We start from the raw sequence: 23590 nt of genomic DNA on the forward strand, positions 1-23590 counted from the left end.
TTTTTGTTTTTTGTAACCAAAATTCATTTATTTGTCAGAAATCCAACAGCTTGGCCGTGCCCCTGCCCAAACCCCCCAGGGGACAAGGGGAGCCCACCCAACCCATGCTTCAGTTTCCCCTCACACCTCCCACAAGCAGGGACAGGGCTTCCCAAAGCAAGCCAGGCTCTGGGGCACTGAGAGGAGGGGAGGGGGGGTCCCTATGTGTGCAGGGGCCGCCCCCAAGGAGACCAGCTCGGGGGGCTGCCAGGGAGTGGGGTTTCAGGAGCGGAAGAGCGTCTCCTGGGTGGCAGGGTCCAGCTTGCCCCCCATAGCCAGGGCCCCCTTGCCGCCAGGGGGGTGGCTGTGCCCCGAGGAGAAGCTGCCTGAGCGCTCGGTCCTGGGCCCAGGGGGTCGGCAGCAGAGCAGTGCAGCACAGGCACGGCGGAAATGGGGGTCGAAGAAGGCGTAGAGGAAGGGGTTGAGGCAGCTGTTGATGTAGGCGATGCCGGTGCAGTAGGGATGGAAGTTGTTGAGGAAGGCGTGCAGGCCACAGGACCAGGGCAGCACCTCCAGGTCCATCAGGACGTAGAGGGTCTTGACCAGGTGGAAGGGCAACCAGCAGCCACCGAACGCAGCCACCAGCACGGCGATGATGGTCAGCAGCCGCTTGCGCTTGCGGGGCCCCTCAGCCCGCTCACGGCGAAAGTGGGTGGCCACGGTGCGGGCGATGAAGAAGTAGCAGGTCAGCATGACAGCGAAGGGGGCCACGAAACCCAGCAGTGTGGAGGAGAGCCCCAGCCCCACCTCCCACGCAGCCTCAGTCCCCGGTGCCGCCAGGCCCCCGTAGTCCATGTAGCAGGTAACCTTGGTGTCCCCCCCCAGCGCAGCCGCCTGCCGCAGCACCAGGGCTGGCAGAGCCAGCAGGGCCGCCAGCACCCACAGTGCCACGGTGGCCAGCAGCCCGCTTACCCGCGAGCGCAGCTTGGCCGTGGCCAGCGGCCGCACGATGGCCAGGTAGCGGTCGAAACTGAGCCCTGTCAGGCAGAAGACGCTGGCATACATGTTGACGAAGACCAGGTAGCTGCTGACCTTGCAGGCGGCCGTGCCAAAGGGCCAGTGGTAGCCCAGCCAGGCGTAGGCGGCCCACAGCGGCAGCGTGACCACGAAGGTGAGGTCAGCCACTGCCAGGTTGGCGATGAAGGTGTCAGCTGAGCGCCGCCGCTCCCGCCCGCCCTTGAAGATGGTCCAGAGCACGAGGCCGTTGCCCGCTGTGCCCAGCAGGAAGACCAGCAGGTAGATGGTGGGCAACAGGGCCAGCGATAGGCCCCACTCCTCATACTCGCAATCGGTCTCATTGTCCCCTTCGATGTAGGTGTACACAATCTCCTCCATGCCTCCAGCCGGGCTCGGTGCAGCTCAGCTCATCCCCAGGCTCACCGCCGACCTCCTCCAGCCCTCTGAGCCCAGCCCAGCTAATCCCACCGTGTTACCTCCCCTTCCTCCCCGCCCTCCGCCCCCCTCCTCCTCAGTAGGATGGACAGGATGGGGGAGCCCCGTGGGAAATTTCACAGCTCCCCCCCACAGCTCCCATCTGGCTCTCACCCAGGTGTCAACACATGAGCCCAACAGATAACCCCACCACACCCCCCCCCCCCCCCCCACACACACACCAGGGCTCGGTGCTGCAGCTCCACAGCCAGGCGTGGGTCTGCCGCCCTGCAGAGACCTGGAAATTGGATTTCACATTTGGCATTTTGCACTGGGGCTGCAGCACCTGGGATGGCTGTATTTTGCATTTGTGACTTTGCACTTGGAACCTGGCACTTGATGCTTTGCACTCAGGTCTTGCATTTTGCATTTAAGGTCTGGCATTTTGCAGTCATGCGTGGCATGGAGGGGGCCCAAATTGCCAGAGCCACACGCTGAGCACAGCGTGCCTGGGAGCCCATTGTGCACTGACACCTTCCCATGAGCTAACAAAGCTGGAAAGTCACTTCCAAAGAAAGAACCACTGGGAGGGAGCAGGAGGAAGGCACTGCCAGGCTGCAAGACAGCACTGTCCCACAGAGGCTCCGCTCTCACGATCGCAGCTTTTGGTTGGGAAGCTGCTGAAGGGATGCCAAGGTCTGTGGCTGATAAGCCGCCAGCCTCTGCTGGGCTGAGACAGGCAAAGGACTGGAGCTTAGAGACTGTACAACAGAGCCACGATGTGCCTTTCACCCTTTGAATGAATGAACAGAGCACAATCCGTGCAGCCAAAAGCAGAGGCAGTCATTGGGCTGCTGAAACACAGGGCAGCCCAGAGGGATCTCTGAAATTAGGGAGGAAAGGACCAAAATCTGACTCAGCCCTGCAAGAACAAATGGAGCAAAATCAGGCTGGAGAGGGAGATAATGAATAATGAAATATTCCAGTTACCTGGGACAGAGTCAGCTTCGGAAGCCAAAGTTAACCCTGTGAGGTAGGGAGGTTGCAGCACTGCTAAAGTCAGTGGTGCTTGGAGGAATTAGAGATAAAGATGTTAAAACTCAATGTGTAAGTGTGATGGCTGCTAATTCAGGTTAAAATAATAAGGGTTTGGGTGTTTTTTTTAAGAAGAAGAGACAGAGCTGCTCAAAACCCAAAGGCAGATAAAGCTGTTAGTTAATTATAGTTAGTTAAAATTGAATAAAATAGGGAAACTTTAAAAAAATAAATGCTAATTAGACCCTTGGTATTGCCAGGAATTGCTACAAAGGGAGATGTTCCAGCGTGGGGAATGAGGATCACTATTAATAACAATCCCCGCTATTTTTGGCTCCCGTGGGTAGCAGGGAACAGGTAACCCTTTCCAGCCTGCTTGCGTGCCCCAAAAGCAGCTGGGGACAAGGGCAGGGGGCGGATGAAGCCCCTACTGCACTCTGCAAGACAGCAGGAATGCAGCACATGGAGGCGCAGGGGGTTGCAGCAGGCACTGGACACTATCAGAGATAAGAGGCTGAGATTCCTCTGTAGCTTCGGTGGGGGGTGAAGCATGTGGCAGCCCCACCACCCTGATAAGGCTCATCAGGAGATCTCAGATCAGCTAATGGCTCCGAGCATTCCCAGGCGCACCGCATGCACCCAGAGCTGTCCCTCTCGCTATGGCTGGGGCAATGTCCCCATGCAATGTCGGTCATGCTTGTCCCAAAGTCCCCTGAATGCATGGCCTAAAGGGGCGCACTCACAGTGCCCAAAATCCCTGTGCCAAGAAGGGCAGAGCTTATCCACCTCAACGTGGGATTTGGTGACTTCCTCTGAAGTCAGCTGGAGTTACTCATATCCTACCAAGGAAGAAACAACTCCTTGGTTCCATCTTTCCATCTGTCTCCCCCTCTTTCCGCTAGGCTCAGCTGAGAATAAACATCACAGGGCAGGGAAAGGGCTCAGGGCACAGTCAGGTATTGAAGGGATCTAGGGGAAGGACCACAGAGGCAGCCAGCATTTGGTGGGCGATGCTTCCTGGATTGTGTCAGGAAGACAGGAAAGAAATCCCAGCCCTGTGGCAGAATGTGGGATTAACCAGCTCAGCTCTGAGGGTTGGGTGGAGTCTGACACAGGCTTTTGCCTGGGGTTGCTCAGCTTGCCAGGAAGGTTTGGGGCCAGGAGCTGTCCCCACTCCTCCTCAGAGTAACCACAACACCCAGCACCAGCTCCCACATTAGGGAGGTGGGCAGGGAAGGGGCAGAAGGGCCTTGGGGCACAGGTTGGAGACAGGGCGAGCACAGGAGGCAGGGACTGAGTGTGTTCACATCACCAGCAGGGTGGGTGTTGCAACTGCTGTGCATGAACACAACCACGTTGGCCCTGCACACAGTCCCCGTGTGCAGGAGCATTTTTGCACTCCCACTGCATTTCTGTTCTCCAGGCAGGCAGCAGGGATATGGGGACAGTGAGCAAGGTGAGGGTGGCACCAGGCATCCCACGAGCACAACTGCAAGCTACCTCTATTCCAGCTGCAGACAGAGGGCAGAGAGCTCCTCCTGGTGGCAGTCCCTACACCAGGTTCCCTCTATGTGCCATGGGAACACCTCCTTTGGGGGAGCAGGGAGACTCTCGGAACCAAGGATCTTACAGAAGAACCAAGACCCCACCAAACCAACCAACAAAGTTTTATTGTCCTGTCAAGTGGCACCAAAATAATGACCTGCTGCTCTTTGTCTGGAGGGTGATAGGAGAGCAGGGGGAGGGCGGGGAAGGGTGCGGCCTTGCTGACCACCTCCAGGCCCCAGGGGACAGGAGGAAGAGCAGGGACACAAAGGAAGAGAAACTTTGGGGAAATGGGAGTGGGGAGGGATGGGAGTGGGGAGGGAACCCTGCGAGCATCATACAAAGTGCATAGATGTGTGTGTGTGTCCTGCTAGAGGGAAGAGGGTGCTTGATCCTGGCAATGCCAGCCATCAGCCTCCTAGGGACATGCTGGCAGGAGAGCGAGCCTGAAAGAGACATAGGAAAGGAGAAGGTATGGTGAGGGCCAGGAAGGAAGCGCCAGCTCTGGGGGTGACCCAGAGGTGGAGGAACATCCCCTTGAGCCCTCATCCCAGCTGCATCATCACTCTGCTGGCACTCACCCCATGAGATCAGCTCACGATTTCTTCTTTTTCAGCTTCAGCGCTTGCAGCCAGTGAGGCGGGGAGGCGTCTGACCTGCGCAGATCCAAACACGTGCTGGCACCACAATGCCAAAGCCCCCAGAAATGCACCCACTGCCCCGAGGGCTTCTTCCAAAGCTCTGGGGCTCAGATCCAGATCAAGCTGAGACAGTCCTCCTAGGGACGGCTGCACTCCCCAAGGGACCATCCAGCCCAAAAGCGGGAAGGAAACGGCTGCAGCTGAGTCAGCTATGGCTTTAAGGGCTTCGGCCCAAGTACTGTTTAGGGTGGAGTAGCCCGGCTCTCCCAGGCAACAGGGCTTGAGAATGCTGGTCCCAGTAAGCCTCACTTCCAGCTCCCAGCTCCAGCCCCAAGGTCCGTCCCAGCCTCCGGCCAACTGCCAGCACCACAAATACCAGCCTGGAACACATGGTTCCTCAGAGCCAGCAGCTGTAGGACTTGAGCACAGCCCCCAGTACTTCCAATCACCCCACTAACACTGCTTCGTTGCCCACAATGCCTCTGAGACCTCCATTTTACCCACTCCTTCGCAACCCACCCCAATGTCCCCAGCACGTCCATAGTCCCACACCAACACCTGACCTGGCACATCCACCCAGCATCGTCACAACTGTCCCTTGAGCCCAGCACTCACCCTGAAGACTTCTCAGGCTTAGGGGGCAGCACCAGGGGTTTCCCACTCAGGCCAGGGATCTTGCAGGATTTGGAGCGCTGTACATGGGGATCCTTTGTGGGAGTTGCCTTGCTGTCCATTGGTGATGCTCCTTCCTCGACAGAGCGGTTTCGACCTCTCAGCTTGGCCTGGGAGATGAAGTCACATGGGTACACAGTGCTCTCACCCCCTACCATCCTCACATCCTTCTACTGCATCCTCTCCCTCTTTCTCCATGCTGCCTGACTTGGACTGTCCTTCAGCCTGCCTGTTGCTGCCCACCCTTTAGAAATCATGTCCCTTTCATCTGCTTGCCTGGAGTTCCAGCAGGCCTTACCTTGAGGGCAGATGTGGTAAGGCCAGGGAAGAGTGGCACCTTGACACCCTTGCCCGATGGGGATGCTCGCACCCGCCGGCTCTTGGGTTCTTCTGCTGCCTCCTCATCAGAGGATGCTGCTGCACGGGCTGGACGGGGCTCTGTGGGGGAGAGCATCACTGTGAGACATCTTTAAGAGCACAACACCCCATCCCACTATCCTATTGTTTTCACTGTCCTGCAGGCTCTCACCTGTGGAGTCCTGGAAGATCCAACTGTCCCCTTCTGAAGTGGCCCCAAGGCGGAGAACAGGTGCTCGGTGCCTCCGTTTGCGGCCCAGGTTGGCCTTGCTGCGGTACATGGTACTGTCCAGAACCTCCGTGTCCTGCAAAGCCCAAGGGACAGCTCAGTGCCCAGCACAGAGGAGTTTCAGGGTCTCCACTCCATCCACTCCATCCACCCACTCATCCATTCCACTGCTTTCTATGGATCCCTTATGGTGACTGCCTTCCTACAGTATACAGTGGCCTTGCATCTGCAGCCTCTCTCTGCATCCCCCTGACCACCGGGCTCCCTTAGGGCTGTAGGAGGGAGTCAGAAGCTCCCTCTTCCCCACTCACCTCAAGAAAGGTGAAATCCTGACCAGAGAGGTCCAGAAGTCCCTCGGGCTGCGAGGCACTTGCAGAGAGCCTCTTTTCTTCCCAGCTCACCGGTCTCTTCCCATCTGGGTGGTCCGAAGGGGTCTCTTCGCTCACTGTTTCTAGAGTCTCACCAGCAGCCTCTGGTGGCAAAGGGGCAGCAGCCAGCTCAGGAAGGTCCTGTTGCTCCATGGGATCTGTTCTCGGCAGCGGGGCAGCCGATTCACCCCAGAGGGGCTCAGCAGCTGCAGGCTCAGCCACAGCATCATCACCCAGTGGTGGGCTGGAGTCTGAGAGATGGATGTTTTCAGGGCTCCTGGTAGGAAGACAAGAAGACACAGTTCTTCCAGCCCCAGCAAGCAAGCCCTTCCCCAGCCCCAAATCTCTCCCAATTTCCCTTTGTCAGCCTTCAGGGGAAACTAAGGCACAGGGAAGGCCAAACACTGTTCCTGTGAATGTGGGTGAGCCCGAGACAAAACCCAGGTGTCTGGGACTCTCCCCCTACTTTGGGATGTCAACTGCCAAAGGCCAAATGAGATGCACACCAACAGGTGGCACTTCTGGGAAGTTTCCCTTAAGACCAGCAGAGAATCACACCACAGCATGTGAACAAGGCTGAGGCCTTATCCAGGCCAGCAGGAGTTTTGCCTTTGTCCTCCTGGCATCCTTACATTCCAGCAGCTTCTGGAAATGTATCATTTTGGAAATCCCCAGCTCAAGTATGGCTGAAATTAGAGCGTGGGGTTCCCCAGATCTTGGTAAGATAAAGGCACGGGGCTCATTCTGCCAATTTCTCAGGAGGCCAAGGGAATGCTAGCACCTCCCAGACTCCATCTCCACCACCCAGACCCTCCTTACCTGTCTGCTGAACCGTCATCACCTCCCAGGCTCTGCTCCCCAGCACTGAAGTCCTGGCTTCTGGCGGCACAGCGGGCCCCAAAGGCACTGGCCCACTCTTGGCGCCTGGCCTCAGCCTCACGCAGCTCCTCACTCCAGCCAGCTTCCTCTAGGTCCTGGCTCCAGCCTGGTTCCTCCACCTTGGCCTGCTGGGGCTGGGCAGAGCTGCCCACAGCTGTCAGGCCCTCATCCCAGGCCATTTGGTTTGGTTCACCCTCATCAGCTTTACCAGTAACACCTGAGGTGCTGAAGGAGAGATCACTGTGCCAGTCTTCCAGGGGCTGCCGGGACTCTTGCGGGACCTCAGACCTCATCTTGTCTGCCCAGGACATCAGGCTGTCCGCTGACACTGCAGTGCTGGAGGAATCTGACACTCGCTCTGTCCCAATGATGCCAAACTGATTTTGGTGTTCAGCTCCTCCAAGGCGCAGCTCTTCAGCCCAGTCCTTGGTGCCACTCTCCGACTGGTCAGTGCTGCCCCAGCTGGACTCATGGCCTGGGCGACTGGGGGCACACAAGCCAGGCAAGTCTTTTCCAACACCAAAAGCATTAGCCAGTTCAGTCTGGCCAATGCTGCATTCACCAGCCCAGCTCAGCCTGCTAGAACTAAACTCTCCCTTTGTGGTGTTCACAGAGCCATAATCGCTGGCCCAGACTGACCTGCTGGGGCCGAACTCCCTGTCCTGGCTCTCCATGTTCTTGGTGATGTATCCATCATCCCAGGCTGGTTTGTTGGATTTGAGCTCCCTGTCTTGGGTCTCCACATCTCTGGTGCTGTATTCACTGGCTTCAGCCAGTCTGCTGGGGCTGAACTCCCTGTCCTGGGTTTCCATATCCCTGGTGCTGTATTCATCAGTACACGCTGGTCTGCTGGGGCTGAACTCCCTGTCCTGGCTCTCCATGTCCCTGCTGCTGTACTCACTGTGCCAGGTGAGTCTGCTGGGATTGAGATCCCTGTCCTGGGTCTCTGTGTTGCTGGTGCTGTATTCATCAGTGCAGGCTGGTCTGCTGGGGCTGAACTCCCTGTCCTGGCTCTCCATGTCCCTGCTGCTGTACTCACTGTGCCAGGTAGGTCTGCTGGTGCTGAACTCCCCATCCTGGCTCTCCATATCACTGGTACTGTGTTCTTCAGCACAGGCTGGCCTGCTGGGGCTGAACTCCCTGTCCTGGATCTCCATGTCCCTGCTGCTGTATTCGCTGGCCTCAGCCGGTCTGCTGGGGCTGAACTCTCTGTCTTGGCTCTCCATGTCTTGGGTGCTGTATTCACCAGACCAGGCTGGTCTGCTGGGGCTGAATTCCCTGTCCTGGCTGTCCATGTCTCTGGTACTGTATTTGCTGTCCCAGGCTGATCTGCTGGAGCAGAACTCCTTGTCCGGGGTCCCAGCGTCCCCAGTGCTGGATCTGCCAGCCCAGCCTAGAGTAAAATCCTTGTCCTTGGTCTCAGCATCCCTGCTACTGTATTTACTGGCCCAGTCACTAGGGGTGACCTCCCTGTCCTTGATGTCTGCATCACCGGTTCCATACTCAGTAGACCACACAGGTGAAGCATCCTCACCATGGGCCTCCAGGTCCCCAGAGCCATACTTGCCAGCCCAGCCAGGCTGTCTGGAGCTCAGCTCTTTGTCCTGCTGCTGGCCATGTCCCACACTGTAGGGACTGCCCCATTCAGCCTTCCCGGAGCTGACCTCCTCTCTGCTGCCTGCACTGTCCAAGCCATACCCAGTACCCCATGTAGGTTTGCTGAAGTCTTGATCCTGCAGGCAGCTTTCCCTCGCACCGTGAGATTTGGACCAGTCACTGCTGCCAAGCCTCGTATCACCCATCAGTTCTGTCCCTTTGTAATTGCTGCTCCAGTCCCTCTCAGCAGCACCAAAGGCTCTATCCTGCTGGTTCATATCACTGATGCCACAACTGTTGTTCCTGCTTGAGTTGGTCCTGAACTTTTGATCCTGCTCCATCTCACCAGGCCAGTCCCCCTGTCTGGCCACAGCCTTATGGCTCCAGTCAAAAGCACCAGCCTGATGAGATCTCCCAATACCGAATTCACTGCACAGGTCCTTCCGTGACCAGCCAAGCAGACCCTGGAGAGTCAAACAGAGGAGAAAGAGTTAGAGAAACACTGCAGAGGATAATCTGAAAAGGGTTGGGGGATATCCAACAATACTCCTCTCCAAAGGAAGGCCAGGTCCCAACTGCTCATCCCCCCCAGCTTCACGAGCTACCTGTACTTACAGCCACCGTGCCTGCCCAGGGCCTTTCCCACCCTGCAGCACTTTGAGCCCTCCCCAGCTCATCCCGCAGCTCCAGGTTGGCCAGCAGCCTCCGGAGGATGGCCATGGTCTCTGACTCGCCAGCCATGGTTCTCCAGCGCACACGCGGCTCCCAGCCCCACCCCAGTTCTCCCCGCAGGCACCGCATGCTCCTGCACAGCCTCCACCCAACTCGTCAGACAGCTCTGCTGCACCAAAAGGAGCGCAACCGCACCGCTGCACGCAACCCGTTAACCCTTGGTGCCGCGGAGCCACGCGCTCCCTCACCTCCTGTTCCTCAGCCTTCAGAGGGTCACGTCCTGATGCACGGGCCCTGGGTGATGCCAGCAGCTCTGTCAGCCAGCGTGGGTCAGCGTGGGCATCGGGGCCCTTTGAGGAGCCTTCATCCTGGCCTGGCCCTCCAAGGCCCTGCAGGCTTGCAGGAGGCTCATCTGCTGGCTCCCAGGTGTCAGCTTCAGTGGGGGCTGGATCTGGTGGGGTAGCCTTGACAGGGGGCTCAGGTTCAGCTGGGTCCAAGATGGGCTCCACTATGTGGAGCTCGGTGCTGTCCAGCTCTGCCTCTTCTTCCTCCTCCTCTTCCGAGCTCTCAGATTCTTGCTGAGCCACAGGACCCCCTGGGCACGGAGCCCCCTCAGCTCCCCAGCTGCCTGTCACTGCAAAGCCAGGCCCATCTGCGTCCCCGCTGTCCCCATGGGATCCAGTAGCTGCACCCTCCCTGTCCGACTCATCTTCTTCAGACAGCCCAGAGTCAGCTGCCTCCTGGATGGGGGATCTGGGTGGGGATGGCAGCCCCCTTGCCCCCCGTGTGGGGAATGTCCATTCAAAGGACTGGGAAAGGCTCCAGCTGGACTCGCTGCTCAGCAAGTGCTCTGCTGGCTGGTCCCCGGGCTGGGGCAGGGCACCCAGTGAGCCCCCAAGCAACCCCATGCCCTGCCCTTCACTGGGAGGGGGCCGCAGCACCCCCTCTGATGAGCGCCGCAGCCCCGAGTCTCTGTTAGAGGGAGGAGGGCTGAAATCAGGACCTTCAGGAGTCCGAGAGGACACGGGGGAGTCATCAGGACCCCCAGGGGAGCCAGGAGGGCGAGAAGCTCTAGCAGGGAGCTCAGGGGGCGGGCTCGGGGAAGGTGATGGCTGGGTGGCAGACTCAGGAGAGCCAGGGGGGCAGGTGGCTCTTGGGGACAGCTGGGGTGCGCCCAGTGTGGAGGGGCTGGCAGGAGTGGGAGATCCCTCACTGGGGGTGTGTGGGGAGCCCGGGGAGCGGGAGGCACCAAGCCAGGGCTCAGCCACAGATGAGGGAGCACCTGGAGCCTGGATGGAAGTGGCCAAGAGCTCCTCAGTTGGAGGCTGAGCTGGAGATCTGGGGGATTCAAGAGCCATGGTCGGGGAGCCAGGGGCCAGCAGTTCTGGAGGGGCATCAGGGGAACCGGGGGCTGCAGCAGAAGGCTCAGCAGGCTGGAAAGGAGCTCCTGGGGGTGGGCAAGCAGGGGATCTTGGGGAGCCAGGGGGTCCCAGCTGGAGAGAGGAGAGCTGCAGGAAGAACAGGGAGGGGAGTCAAGTCACTCAAGGGGAACCTCCCAGGCATCACCCAGCCACAGCTTTCAGGTCCTCTCTGCCAGCACAGCTCCAACATACAGTGACAGTCATAGTCCCTAGCCCCATCTCCCCTAAACCCCATGGGCAAGAGTTGCCCACACATCCTGCCAGCACCAGAGCTGCTTCCTGTGTGACTCAGCCTTGGCAGCTCCCAGAAGCTCCCATTCCAGCTGCATGCCCTTCAGGACAGGGCCAAGCAGTGCCCAGAGCCCTGCTCCTTGCTTCAGCAGCCCTGCTGGTGCCCACCAACCATCAACGTGCAGAGACAGACATGGAGAGGAAGAACTGAAGCAAGAAGAAATAAAAATACAACCACCCCAATCGTCCCCGCGTGGGCCTGGGCACCCTCAAGACACTCCAGCATCACCCAGATAAGGGTGGGCCAAGCCTGACTAGAACTGTTAAGGGTTAATGCTCCACAGCAGTTCTGCCACCTTTGGTGTCTCTGTCATCACTCCAGTGCATGGGGAGGGGGCACGGCAGGGAAGCGGAATGGGCCCGCCTACCACATACCTGCCCGGTCACCAAATCTCAGCTGGTGACTCACAGCTTCTCCCTGTCCCCACCTTGGCACCAGGACTGAAAATCACTTCTTGTTCCAAGAGCCCAGCCCAGCACCTGGGCACCCTGTGAGGGAGCTGCGGCTGCAGTGGAGTCACCTGCCTTCCCCAGAGCAGTTGGCACCCAAAGGAGAAAGGAGAGACACGCACCCCGCAGAGAGGGAGCCCCGGAGGAGACAGGAGAGCCCCGAAGGAGAGAGCCCAGGAGTGGAGTGGCCGCGACGCAGGAGGGTGCGGCGAGAACTCACGTCAGGGGGAGATGGTGGCCTCCAGAGTCCACAGGGGTCCCCGGCACAGCTCGCGCCAGCTGGGGAGGAGATGCTGCTGGAGAAAAACAGGTAGGGGGGTAAATATGGCGTGCAACCCATTTTTCCTCCCACAAGCACACACCTCCCAACCCCAAACCATCCGGCTCTGGCCACAGAAGGATGTGGACGAGGACCACAACCAACCCTTAACTCTCTGTAAGGGGCACTGGAAACATGCCCTGAATTATCAGGGTAGGTTAGGATTGCAAAGGCAATTCAGCTACAACCCCTTTTCTGGAAAGTTTTTCATCCTTTGGAGTGCAAGTTTCTCACACTCTGGTTTAAAATAGCCCCTGCCCTGCTCCCAGAGGTGCCCGGCTTTAGGGAGCACAGCCAAGTGCTGGCTTCCAACCAGCCCCTCCTGCAGCCAGGAGTCCCACAGATCTGAGGCCTCTCTGCTCTAGCATGAACTAGCAGGAAAAAAAATAGAGTGGAGAAAAGGGGGAACATTTCCCAGGGGCAGTAACCCCCCGTTATTCCCTGCTTGGGCAGCGGAGTGCTGTCTGGCAAGGTTCCAGTCCCAGATGGCTGCAAGCGTGGAGGCAGTTCCTCAGCTGGGCCGGCCCATTCTTGTGGTTTTAATAAACCACCAGAGTTGTCGCGGGTGACCAAGCCTTCCCACGAAGGCGGCTCAAGGCACTGTTGGTTAGGAGGAACAACAGCCTTGTACTGGCGACCAGACCTCAGGTCCCTTCCAGCTCCATTTAGTTCCATCTCTAACTGCCCACCGATGCTTTCCCCATGGTTCCCTGTCCCTGGGACCGATCCTCTGCCCCTCACCTCATCTCAACCATCGGGCATCTGTCACCCCCTGTCCCCAGCTCTCCCTCAGCCTGCTGGAGCAGCTGGCGGGCTTCACCAGGGGAGTCTCCATCTGCCTCCCCACTAGGGCGTCTCCGGAAGGCGGTGAAGATCTTGGAGCCAAAGCGAGAAGAAGAATCGGAGCAAAAGGGAGAGATGCGGGCCCGGTCAGGGCTTCCCTCCTTGCTGTCCATTTTGGCCAGAATCTCCTCCACGGTGGTGCCTGGAAATCGCTCCAGCTTGGTTGCCACAGGCACTGGTGTCACCTTAAAGGGAGCTGGACCTTTGCGGGAAGGCGTCGATGGGGCCGGGGGCACCTCATCACTGGGGGTTGAACACGAGTCCTCAGGAGTGAAAACTGGTGGGGATGGGAGCCCCTTCCCGTTGAGGGTCTCAGGTGACTTGATGGTGAAAGAGGGGCGTCTGAGGGCCACCCCAGAGCCACCCCCACTGTACGGCTGGGGGCCTGCCAGGCGGTTTATCTTCTCTGCGGAGGGCAGCTCAGGACGAGAATGCCGTGGTGCTGGTGGGGGGTGAGGCAGGCAGGGTTTGGCAGGCACGGCTGGCTTGGGCAGCACACGGGGCTTGGGCCGGACAGGAGGCTTGGGGCGAGGACTGCCTGTGGGAGAAAGACGAGGAGAAACATGGGGAGTTGGAGAACACAACAACACCTGCAGACATCTCACTCTGGGTTAAAAACACATATAAGCCATTCAGGGAGATTCTCACCTTTCTCAGAGCTGCCAGCCGCCAGTCCGGTCCCCCCGGAGGCACAGGGCAGTGGGGGGTGCAGGGACTGGGGCTGGGAGGCCATGGTGAAGCCGGAGCTAATGCTCAGCAGACTCAGCGTGCAGTCAGCCCCTGCAGAAGAGAGAGGGGAGAAACGTCACGGAAGAACCTTAGTCCACCCTGTCCACTGGGGCCTGCTGCCCCATTCACCCTGGTGCCCCCGGTCCCTGCTGTACCTGCAGCATGTTGCATTGTGCTGCTGGCTTCCCACTCTCTTATACCAGTGCAGCACACCGTGCCAACCCACTATCTCACCGCCAAGCCTCCGTTCGGCCGTACCACCCTTTGTACACTGCCCCAACCCGCCGGCAGCACCCAACCATAGAGCACACCGTGCCAGTCCCTTGCACACCTCAGTAAATATGTGCACCCCAGCCCTGTTCACCTGGGCTGCCTTCTGTGTGCGGTGCCAGCCCCTCGTCCACCCGCACCGACCCCCCATCCTACACCTGGGGCAGCCCCCCCACCCGCTGCCCGTTCCCTCACGGAAGTGCTCCGCACACCACGTCAGCCCATACCGCTCCCACGTCCCGATCCCCAGCCCCGTCGGGCCCTATAGGGTCGCCCCCCCCTCACCTGCCCCTCGGTCGCCTCATGGCCGGGTCTGGGGCTGGAGGGGAGCGGGCCGCGATGCCCAGGCCCGGTTTGGCGTGGCCGCACGGCTCCCCGTGACTCACTGGCGCTGCGGGGACAGGAAAAACTCGCTCGTGCCTCCTCCTCCTCGCGGCCCTGCCCTGCCCTGCCTTCCCCTCGCCTCCTCCCCGCTCCCTCCTTCCCACTCGCGATGCGGGGTCCCCCCTTTCCCCCCCCCTCTCCCCTCGGGCCCCTTCTCTCTTCGGGCTCCCCCCACCCCGGCCAAACGGAACCGGAGGGGGCACATCTGGAAGCCATCGTCCCCCCCCTCCCGCCCCTCCTCCCCCCGCCGAGGCTGTTTCCCAACCCCTTGGCAGCCCCGGGATGCTGACGAGGCCCCGCTCGGTGACGAGGCGAAGGGAAGCGGGGCGGGGGGGGGAGGTGTGGAACGGGGCTGGAAGGGGGAAGGGAGACAGGGGTGCCCCCTCCCCCCTCCCATCCTCCGGGGCCTGCCCGCGTTGTCACGGTAACGCAGCCCCCGCTCGAGTGGCCGGGCGGGCCCGGGAGCGCCGCCATGGAAACGGAGCCCCCCGCTCCATCGGCGAGGAGGGGCCGCACGAAGGGCCGGGCGGCCCGTTGTGTCCTTCGCAGCCCGAGCCTCGGCCCCGCCGGGCACGACGGGCTGAACGGCCTCAAGGACCCCGACCCCATCGCCACCCTCGTGCCCAGATAACCCCACCCAGCTGCCCGCCGCCCCTCCCCCGTTCCGGTACCGTACCCACGCCGCGCTCCCGCCGTGACCCCTCGCCCTGCCCGCGCTCACCCGCCGCCGCCGCCGCCGCTGCATATTCATGAGCGATGGCCTCGCCCCCTCCCCACCCACCGCGCCCCCACTCGGGCCGCGCCCACCCCACGTGGCCGAGCAGAGAGAGCGGAGAACTAGAGCGGCGCCGCGTGGCACCTCCAGCGGCCATAGAGCACGGGCTGTGCGGGGCCTGAGTGTGAGAGGGCGGTAGAGGGGAACCCCGGGGTGCGGCGGCCCCACAAACCGGCTGTGACCTACAGAGGGGGCGGCCAGGCCGAGCCCCGTCTCCCCGAGCCCGTTCCCCTGCAGCCTTTGACTCGCAGCCAGGCCGCCATGCCGGGGTCAAGCAGGAACGCTGATGAAATGACTATCACCACCACCACCCCCAGGCACGGTGCGGCCCTCCAGGGCACAGAGAACATCCGCACGGCATCGGGATCGACCGCCGGCCCTCCATTAGGAGGCTGATGGAGACTAACAGGATTAGGGAGGCCGCAGGAAGGGGCTCCGGCTGCTAATGGATGGGCTGTGAGTGAGCTCAGCCCCTGGCTGCGGTTCAAGGAGGCCGAGGCGATGCCGGGAGAAAGGCGATGTTAGAAGGAAGGCATCCCAGCACCGTGTGCCCCTGGGGAAGAGGAGCCCGGCCCACCCCCACCTCCACACCCACACTGCAGTCCCGCCGCGGGTGTTTTTTATTCAATTCGAGTTGCCATGTGAACTGACCCAACATACAAAAAGGAAAAAAATAAGAGACCGAAACAAACCCGAGTATTTAAAAAAAATAAATTGATGAGAAACAGGGCAGAAGTGGGATCGAGGCTCCTTCCTGGGCCTCCCCTCTGTGGGGCTTCACTCTGTAGCCAGGCACTGAGGGGAAAGGGCTCAAGCAGTGAAGCTGGGCACCCTCCTGTCCCCACTCCGGTGCCTCCCCTCACCTGGCAGCAGAGGTAGGAGGAAGGGCGGCCAGGCAGGTTCGGAGCCAGCCAGAGCCCAAGAGCCAGACCCCTCCTGCGGGCCGGCCCACCCAGTCCTCACGCTGATCTGGGAACCAGCCTGGAGCCAGCGGGGACAGAACTAATCCGAGCCGGATCCGGAATCCTCTGAGCTTTGGGCCGGGCTGGCGCCTCTCTCATCCTCTGAGTCCTGTGGGAAGAAATGGGAAGTCAGGACAGTAGAAGCAGAGCAGCTCATGTTCACCTGCTCCTCTGCCAATAGCAAAGACCAAACTCAGTCCTCTGCTACAAGACTGGATGTACATGCTATCTGGAAGAATATATGCCTGTAGGGATGAGGTAAAATAAGACCCAGCAAATCCCACCACCAAACCGCCCTACTACCTCCTTCTTGCTCTCTGCAGAGGAGCTCTCGTCGCTGGAGACAAATTCCTTGCTCTTGAAGCTCTCACTCATACTCTTGGCAGAACTCTTGGTGGAGGACGAAGACTTGGAGGCAGCACCCTTCTTCTCCCCTTTCCCCTTCATCTGTTTCTCCTGCTTCTTCTTCTTCTTTTTAGACCTCTCCCTGTGTGTGTGTTGGCAGGGTGGAAGAGACAGAAGCATTACCTTGCTGACAGCTCACTGGTCCCATCTCACAATCCCCCAGCCTCAGAGAGGCCCAGCCACCACAGCAGCTGAGGACAGACAGATTCCAGAACAGTGAAGCCCTGCCACATCCCTCTTGTCTGCTCAGCATACTCACATCTTGGAGCTCTCTGACTTATTGCCCACGCTGTACTCTTTCATGGCCTTCTCATAATCCCTCTTGGCATCTTCTGCCTTGCGATCCCATTCCTGCAGCAAAAGCAGGTTAAGTGGCACTTTGTTCCCACACCATCCACCATCATGAGCATCTGCACCACCAGAGTCCAACACGATCTCCACCCATGTCCCTGACCACCTGGAGACCTTACTCACACACCAGCTGAGATGTCAGCTCCCCACTGCCACCCTCCCTTCCTGATCCGTTAATGGAGCAGCAGGATCCCGAGACCAAGCAAGAGCATCCTGACATCCACCTTCCCTTCCTACATACGGCTTAGCAATCCACACTGGAAGAGCAACCCACCTCTTTCTTCTCCTTAGACATGGCTTTCCAGAGCTCCCCAGCCTTCTTGGACAAGTCTGTGATGCTGATACCAGGATGGTCTGACTTGATCTTCTCACGGTTGGCATTCAACCAAAGCATGTAAGCTGACATGGGTCTCTTGGGCGCGTTGGGGTCTTTGCCTTTCTTGCTCTGGAAAGCAGGAAGTGGAAAGAACCAAGACTTGAAATACCCCACACACTAAAGTCTTAATTGGTTACCCCAAGATGATGCCTCCTGCATCCCACCCGTAACTCAGCTACTTAATCAGACAGATGAGTTGTCAGCTCACACACACACAAAGGTGAAAGCACCCACAGAGTAAGTGGAGTGGATGTGAAGGACCTGTGGGGGGCAAGTCCTCCAACAATCAGAGGGTACTGCCAGGCTCAGACACCACAATATACTTTGTAAGTGTTTCAATCTAGACTCATCTGCAAGATGAAGTAAAGCCTGCAGGAAGCAGAAGAGCCAGGCTTGGACAACCCAAACCCAGCAAAGCACAATGAGGTGGTGGGATTGGATCAGACCACAGCAGAAGGCTAACGGGAAGCAGCTCAGCTGATGTGCTGTGACCTGGATCTGGTGTTGCTCCAAACATAGGAGCAGCAATCCATGTTCCAAGGGCAGTGAGTCCTGATCTACACAACTCTACCAGCAACAACTTCTCACCTCCATATGCTTCTTACGGGGCTTGCGGTCTTTGACAATCTTGGCCTTCTTGGCTGGCTTCTTCTCACCTCGGTCACTGTCACCATCCCCACTGGAGGAGCTGGCTGAGGCATTGCTGTCAAACCTGTGTGAAGAGACCTGGTTTCAGGGAAAGCTCAAGATCTCAACTCCAGCAAGATGAAGCAGGAGGTAAGGGAGTCGTAGCAGTGGCAAGCACAGAGCAAGACTTGCCCCTGAACTCTCCCATCCTCCAGCAACTTGCAGATCGGAGACTTCCTGAGCTGAAGCTGTTCTGCTTGCACTTAACAGCCCTCAGGGGACTCTCTTTCCACGAACATGGCTGATCATTTTGAGTTCCCGTAAACTTTAGGCATTTGCAATGCCTCACAGCTGAACGGCACCAAGATCCACCCCTCCTCTTGGGCTGAACCTGACTCCCATCAGCACACACGATGCCCCTGAGCGCTTGTTCAGACTGCAGTTCTCATCAAGAGAACTCGAGAGACAGACCAGAAACGCACCAACTTACAAGGCCATTTTCAGTGATACTGTCTGCATCAGACGCATTCCTCAACATTCTCACGGCCCCATCCCACCCCACACAGTGCCTACAAATGGCATCTTCCAAAAGCTGCCCATAGTTAGACTCCTGACCAGCCCCTACTACTCACTCTTCAGCCACATCGTCATCCTCTTCCCCAGGGTTGAACGACTCATCTGAAAGGACAGAGTGTGGGGTGAGCATAGACAGCCAAGGAACACAGCAGGATTCAACCAGAGGAGGAAGTAGCCTGAGCACACCAGGCAGCCCCTCAGGCAGTGAGGCTCACATGCAGCCCCAGCACGTACCTGTCTCCTCTCCAGACCCATCGCTGCTATCGTTGGCGTTCTCTTCCCGGATCTTGCCCTCCTCCTTCATCCTCTCCAGGTAGGCATCGTGCTGGTCCTCATCAGAGTCGGCATATTCGTCATAACTCTGCTTCATACCCTGCAGGAGGGACAGAGTGAGAGCTGCTCTCCATGCTGACCACATCTGCATACAGTCCATTCTCTAGAAACTACAAGCATGCACGGCCAGGCTGGGAAACACACAGCGTCCCATCTGTCTCCCTGTCTTCTCATCAGGGATGCAGAGAGGGGCAGGAAAGGTTCCCAAAGGTGTTATCTGAGTTAGGTGGGGGCCCCTCTTGCAAATCATGCTGCAGTTACTGAGTTTAGTCAGAGACCAACACAGCCATGCAGAGGAAACCTGCACCAGGAGGAGGAAGGAGAAAGAGGAAGGGGTATCGCACGGACCTTTTTCCTCTACAAGGGTAAGGAAAGAAAAGAAAGGTGAAAAATAATAATAATAAAAGGAATAAAAGCAGCAAAACTTTGGAGAGAAGAAAAAAGGCCCCAAGTCATCTCCCCACCCCAGCCTGCAGGCCACTGATTCTAGCAGGGCACAGAGAACCAGCCCTGTGCAGCAGGTACCTCCTTGAGGCCTCGGTTCTTGATGTTCAGTTTCTTGGCATTGACGAAATCAAAGAGCTTCCCGTACTCCTCCCTATAGCAGAGACAAAGTGGTCAGGGACAGGTTGAGCTTTTTACACCTTGTTACATCAGTAAGGATCCACCACGTGTAACCAACATGGAGGACACAGGGACAAGGGGGCTGAGTGGCAGGACAGAGAACAGCCCTGTGTTACAGTAAGAGCTCGCTCCGTGCCCACCTCTCTATGCTGCTGAAGGTGTACTGTGTGCCCTGCTTGGTCTCGATCTCAAAGTCAAAGGAGCGGGTGGTGGTGGTCCCACGGGCAAAGTTGACAAAGGAGATCTCATCAAAGCGGATGTGTACTGGTGGCTTGTGAACGTAGATGAAACCACGCTCCAGTGGGTAGAGAAGTCCTGAGCTGGCCTTGTAGGAGCAGGTGATGCACTGGGCTCCAGAATGTCTGTGAGGGCAAACATTGCCATGTCACATCAACAGGAAGCAAACAGCCCCACAGTGAGACAGCAGCTTTGTTAAGTCCACCAACCACCCCCACGGGGTAAAATTCTTGCAAAACCCCTTCATCCTAACTACAGAAAGAGATGTTGGCCCTGCTGTCCAAGTCAGGAAGGGCTCTCAAGCAGCTGGCCTGAAACCACAGAAACAAGAAGAATGTCCTTTCCTAAGGACAACAAGGCAAATTTTGCCTCTGCCCCTACCACCATGCACGCCCTTAGTGTAAAAAGGTCCCACATTCCCTCGCCCAGCCAGAAGCAACAGCATGCCTCACCCCTGGAAATTGCCAGGCACAGTGATCTTGCGGTTCACCAGTGCCTTCATAACCCGGCTGACCATCTCATAGAGGGAGCCTGACATGTTCTTGGTGAGCCGCCCCTCAAAGCGTTTCTCCACCTCTTCCCTGTGTGGCAAAAATAGAGGATAATGACAAAAGTAGGGACCAAGGAGATTCATTACCTGCACTCCTAGCTCTCCCCACAGCCCCCAGATCCAGGGAGGGGGAGAAGGGAGTTGCCTGGAGAGAACTCACTCATTCATGTTGAGGGTCAGTGAGATGTCTTCATCCTTTGAGAAAAGCAGGATAAGGAAGTGGTAGCGGGTCTGGCCCTGCTTTATCGGGGGATCCAGGCTAATCTGAAAAGAGAAGAGGAGATGAGGACCCAAAAACCCTCAAAACAATTTCCTGAGAAAGGGAGGACCACTCAACCCCTCCTCACCACAAAGAACATCTGCCTTTGGTCCTTGTGTGGGAGCAGGAAGAGGCGCAGCACAGTGGTGTAGGGGATTTTGTAGTCAAAGGTCTTGCCGTGGAGGTGCAGGAAGGTGGGGTAGATGCGGATGTCGTATCGCCCGCGAGGCGTCAAACACTGCAGCTCCCGGAAGATGCAGATGGCATCACCAGTTGCCTGAATCACATCCGCCTTGGAGAGTACATTCTGAGCAAAGGCCTATAAGGAGAAGGAGCTGTGGTCAGGCACTAGGCGAGGGCAACCAACTAGCCCTCCTGTGCCTCACTCACCTCCACAGGGTCAACACCATCCTCCTGGGTAGGGGGGACGTAGAAGCGAACCTCCATGAGCGAGACCTCAGCGTCATCGTTCTGGTGGAACTCCAGCGTCACTTCGTTCTTGCCCGTCGTGCACTGGGAGACATTGCTGAGGGGGATCTCAAACACCGGCTGCTCCCCGATGTCAAAGGAGAGAAGCTGCCCTACAGGAAGTGGGGAGGGATAAGAACCTCAGGTCAACCCTGCTGGGCAGACCCAAGGTGAGTTCCATCCCAGATCCAAACTCCAGAAGCAGCATCGTTCTTCTCTCAAAACCCAGCAGTGCCTCCCCTCTCCCTCCCTTCTTTTCAATGTTTTCAACGCAGATATCCAGGCTTTCTCCTCCCAGCTACAGTAACAGAGAATTATATTGATCAAAAACAAATAGGCTGTTTATTCCCCTCTTCCTCCTCTCTCAGAGCAGGGAGGGGCATTCACCAGCTCTTCTGGCTCCCTGAGGAATTGGCAGGCTCTATTAGATGCTCACAGCTCCCATGCAGATTTCTCTTTTACATTGAGCATTCTCTGCCTACCCCCACCCCGAACATGCTGTGCTGCCTGCAAGTATCTCCTGCTTTCCTGGGATGACCGACATCCATACTGTATCCAAAACCACCACTAAAAAAGGGAGCAGTTTTCCAGAGGAGCATCTAAAGCTGTCAACAGCCAGGGGCTGGTGGGATGAAGACACTGACCCACCAGATGCCCATCCAGCCCCACCACCTTGACCTACACACTGCAGACTCTCTTGCTCCAGCAGCAGCATCACCGCTCTGTTCCTGTCTTACCATAACTCACCTCCAAACCTCACTGTGCCCCAGTTCCAACCCTTCACACACAGGTCCTTCTCAGCCAGCTCCAGGCGATAGTGTGCCTTGAAGAAATCTGAGAGCTTATCAAACTCCTGTGAGGGGTGGGAAAGAACAGAGAAAAAGTGAACGCTCATCAGAAACTGCTGTGTACGCATCAGCACGACCCAGAGCCTGTAACTGGGACATTGCCCATGGTACGAGAGAAGTGATGAGAAAAAAACAGACATCAGCTGCTGTTAAAGGGAAGGAGATCAGCTCTGTGAGATATGGCAGATCCTGCAGGCAGTGTAACCCGATACAGAGCAAGCAAAGAGACTGTGGCACAAGCGAGCTGAAGAAAGGATGGTCAGCATGGCTCAGACAACAGTCAGAAACGGCACGGACTCACCGATTCCCGGAAACCATCGTATTTGTAGACATGGCCATTCTTGGTGAGAAGCTTGAGGCCGTGACCGAGCGCCACACGCCGCCACACACCCTCTGCCAGCTCCGAGGCCTGGATGTTGTCCACCTTCCCTGTCTTGCTGTTCTTGAAGATGACGCCCTGGCGGCTCAGCCGCAGCCGGCCATCGTTCTGGTGGGAGGTGGGTGTGAGGTACAGGCAGCTTGCCCCGTGCACATGGAGGGGAGCAGCCCAAGGGTGGGAACTTCCACGCAGCACAGACAGCTGCTAAGCTCTCCCAGGGGACGCAAAGCGAATTCCCCAACCACCCACCAGTTTCTGTTCTCCATGCACTCCTTACCACCCTCCTTTGGGATTCAGGCAGCCGGGTTGCCAGCAGCCTCGGTACTAGAGCTCCATCAGGCATTTAGGAACAGTCTCCCAGATGCCACAGGGTAACCCAGAAATGCTCAACATCACTGCAGCATGGCACTGCGCCCCACCCCCCCAAGCACTGGAACAGGCTGATTTACAGCACCCAGCTGCCCAGCAGTAGCTACTGCATCAAAGGGTGAATGCTTGAAGCTGGCATCCCTTCCCCTGGACACGTTCCCAACCACAACCTTGCTAGCTCCGCAACAGGCTGCTACTAAAAGCCCCTGTTGATGCTCCAAAATGCTTCAGCTCTGGAAACAAGGCGCCTCAGCTCCCATTTCCAGTCGAGCTCAGCAAAACAAGCTCTGCCAGGACAAGGCAGCGGAAGAGCTGCAGGGATGGGGGGGGGGGGGCCATACCGCACCCCTGGGTGTACAGCTGAGACCAGGCCTCAGAGCCACACCGTGTGCCTCCAGCCTGTGAGATGGGGCGAGCACTCCTGGCATCAGGCAGCACCCCAGATAGCTGCCCCCAGCACCGAGCTGCTCACCATGGATCCCTTCACCTCCTGGTAGATCTCGTTGAACTCCAGCGTGTCAGCCATGACGAAGGGGGCCGTGCTGGCAGGCAGGCAGGAGGAGGCCGGAGTTCAGCTCCGTGCCGAGGTCGGCATGCCCTGCTGCCACCGAGCAGCGACGTGCTGGGGGCGGAGGAGGGGGGAGAAAGTGAGTACGGACATGGGAACCCCAGAGCGATCCGTGAGGGATGTGACCCCACAGCAACACCCCCCCCTTAACGCCTCCCCGGGGCTCCCAGGGCCGTTGATCCTCCCGTCCCACTACAGAAGGGGCACAACAGCCCTGAGCAGCCCCTACCACCCCTTGTTCCTAGGCCCCACGCCCCCATCCGCCGCCCCACAGCTCACACCGGCCGCCCCCCCTCCCATCACCCCCTCCCCCCAGCGCCCTCCCCACCCATCACCCCCCCCCCGTCAGCCGACCCCTCGTTTCCCGCCTGCGCAACACGAACCTCGCGCGAAGCCGCCTCCCCCCACAACCGCCTCCCGCGCCGCGGCCGGAACCCGCCCCCACTTCCGCCATAGAGACGAGCCGCCGCTCGGCCGCTCTGGCATGGAGGCGGCGGGGTGGAAGGAGGGCGGGCTAGAGCGGCCGCTCCCCGAAGCGGCGGTCTGTCTCACCTGGAACCATAGAGAGGAGGGAGGCCTCCAGCCGGAAAGTGGGGGGGCTGCTTCCCATTGGCTGAGCCGGGTGATCCCCGTGACGTTATGGTGGCTGTGCCCGGCACATGGCGGGTCGGGGTACAGCTCTAATAGGGCACTGCGGAATGGGGGTACGGCCAACGTGGGGCACCCCGCGTAAAGGGCAGCCCTACAGCGGGACACAGCGATATGGGACCCG

General features: G+C 58.5%; 3 protein-coding genes across 7 annotated transcripts; all 3 read right to left on the reverse strand.

Annotated features, from left to right (window-relative positions):
• APLNR (apelin receptor) lies at positions 1-1464 on the reverse strand. Its single transcript, XM_015863710.2, has one exon. It carries the CDS (start codon positions 1372-1374, stop codon positions 262-264), a length of 1113 nt encoding a protein of 370 aa, XP_015719196.1. The 5' UTR covers positions 1375-1464; the 3' UTR covers positions 1-261.
• Positions 1465-4095: 2631 nt separating this feature from the next.
• Positions 4096-15391, reverse strand: TNKS1BP1 (tankyrase 1 binding protein 1). 4 transcript variants are annotated; one of them, XM_015863667.2, is made up of 13 exons: positions 14788-14878; positions 14013-14118; positions 13377-13508; positions 12627-13266; positions 11787-11859; positions 9653-10912; positions 7077-9196; positions 6201-6534; positions 5833-5965; positions 5602-5741; positions 5247-5413; positions 4572-4646; positions 4096-4436 (listed from the first exon to the last, which is right to left on the reverse strand). In XM_015863667.2, exons 3-12 carry the CDS (start codon positions 13459-13461, stop codon positions 4586-4588), a joined length of 5013 nt encoding a protein of 1670 aa, XP_015719153.1. In that variant the 5' UTR covers positions 13462-13508; positions 14013-14118; positions 14788-14878; the 3' UTR covers positions 4096-4436; positions 4572-4585. The 4 variants fall into 4 exon arrangements, with proteins under 4 accessions (XP_015719153.1, XP_015719150.1, XP_015719152.1 ...); XM_015863664.2 differs by having other exon boundaries at positions 11787-11862; XM_015863666.2 differs by lacking the exon at positions 14788-14878 and adding an exon at positions 14377-14482 and having other exon boundaries at positions 11787-11862.
• A 97-nt stretch (positions 15392-15488) lies between these two features.
• SSRP1 (structure specific recognition protein 1) lies at positions 15489-23335 on the reverse strand. 2 transcript variants are annotated; one of them, XM_015863671.2, is made up of 17 exons: positions 23202-23335; positions 22723-22872; positions 21804-21989; positions 21402-21507; positions 20577-20767; positions 20275-20505; positions 20088-20191; positions 19830-19958; positions 19281-19502; positions 19042-19114; positions 18418-18556; positions 18240-18285; positions 17569-17692; positions 16879-17049; positions 16513-16604; positions 16152-16335; positions 15489-15957 (listed from the first exon to the last, which is right to left on the reverse strand). In XM_015863671.2, the coding sequence occupies exons 2-17, from the start codon at positions 22774-22776 to the stop codon at positions 15889-15891; spliced, it is 2121 nt and encodes a 706-aa protein (XP_015719157.1). In that variant the 5' UTR covers positions 22777-22872; positions 23202-23335; the 3' UTR covers positions 15489-15888. The 2 variants fall into 2 exon arrangements, with proteins under 2 accessions (XP_015719157.1, XP_032300755.1); XM_032444864.1 differs by having other exon boundaries at positions 23173-23237.
• Positions 23336-23590: the final 255 nt, after the last annotated feature.

The sequence above is a fragment of the Coturnix japonica genome, chromosome 5, assembly GCF_001577835.2.
Source record: "Coturnix japonica isolate 7356 chromosome 5, Coturnix japonica 2.1, whole genome shotgun sequence".
In the NCBI taxonomy this organism is placed as follows: Eukaryota; Metazoa; Chordata; class Aves; order Galliformes; family Phasianidae; genus Coturnix; species Coturnix japonica.

Excerpts from the sequence above, each read along its gene's own strand:
- SSRP1 (XM_015863671.2), bottom strand. The coding sequence starts at position 22,776 with ATGGCTGACACGCTGGAGTTCAACGAGATCTACCAGGAGGTGAAGGGA. Across the intron at positions 17,693-18,239 it reads GATGACGATGTGGCTGAAGA|GTTTGACAGCAATGCCTCAG; the intron begins GTGAGTAGTAGG and ends CTCTTCACACAG. Across the intron at positions 15,958-16,151 it reads CTGCAGAGAGCAAGAAGGAG|GACTCAGAGGATGAGAGAGG; the intron begins GTAGTAGGGCGG and ends TTCTTCCCACAG.
- TNKS1BP1 (XM_015863664.2), bottom strand. The coding sequence starts at position 13,461 with ATGGCCTCCCAGCCCCAGTCCCTGCACCCCCCACTGCCCTGTGCCTCC. Across the intron at positions 10,913-11,786 it reads GGCCACCATCTCCCCCTGAC|CTCTCCTCTCTCCAGCTGGG; the intron begins GTGAGTTCTCGC and ends TTCTTCCTGCAG. Across the intron at positions 5,966-6,200 it reads AGGATTTCACCTTTCTTGAG|GACACGGAGGTTCTGGACAG; the intron begins GTGAGTGGGGAA and ends TGGGCTTTGCAG.
- APLNR (XM_015863710.2), bottom strand. The coding sequence starts at position 1,374 with ATGGAGGAGATTGTGTACACCTACATCGAAGGGGACAATGAGACCGAT.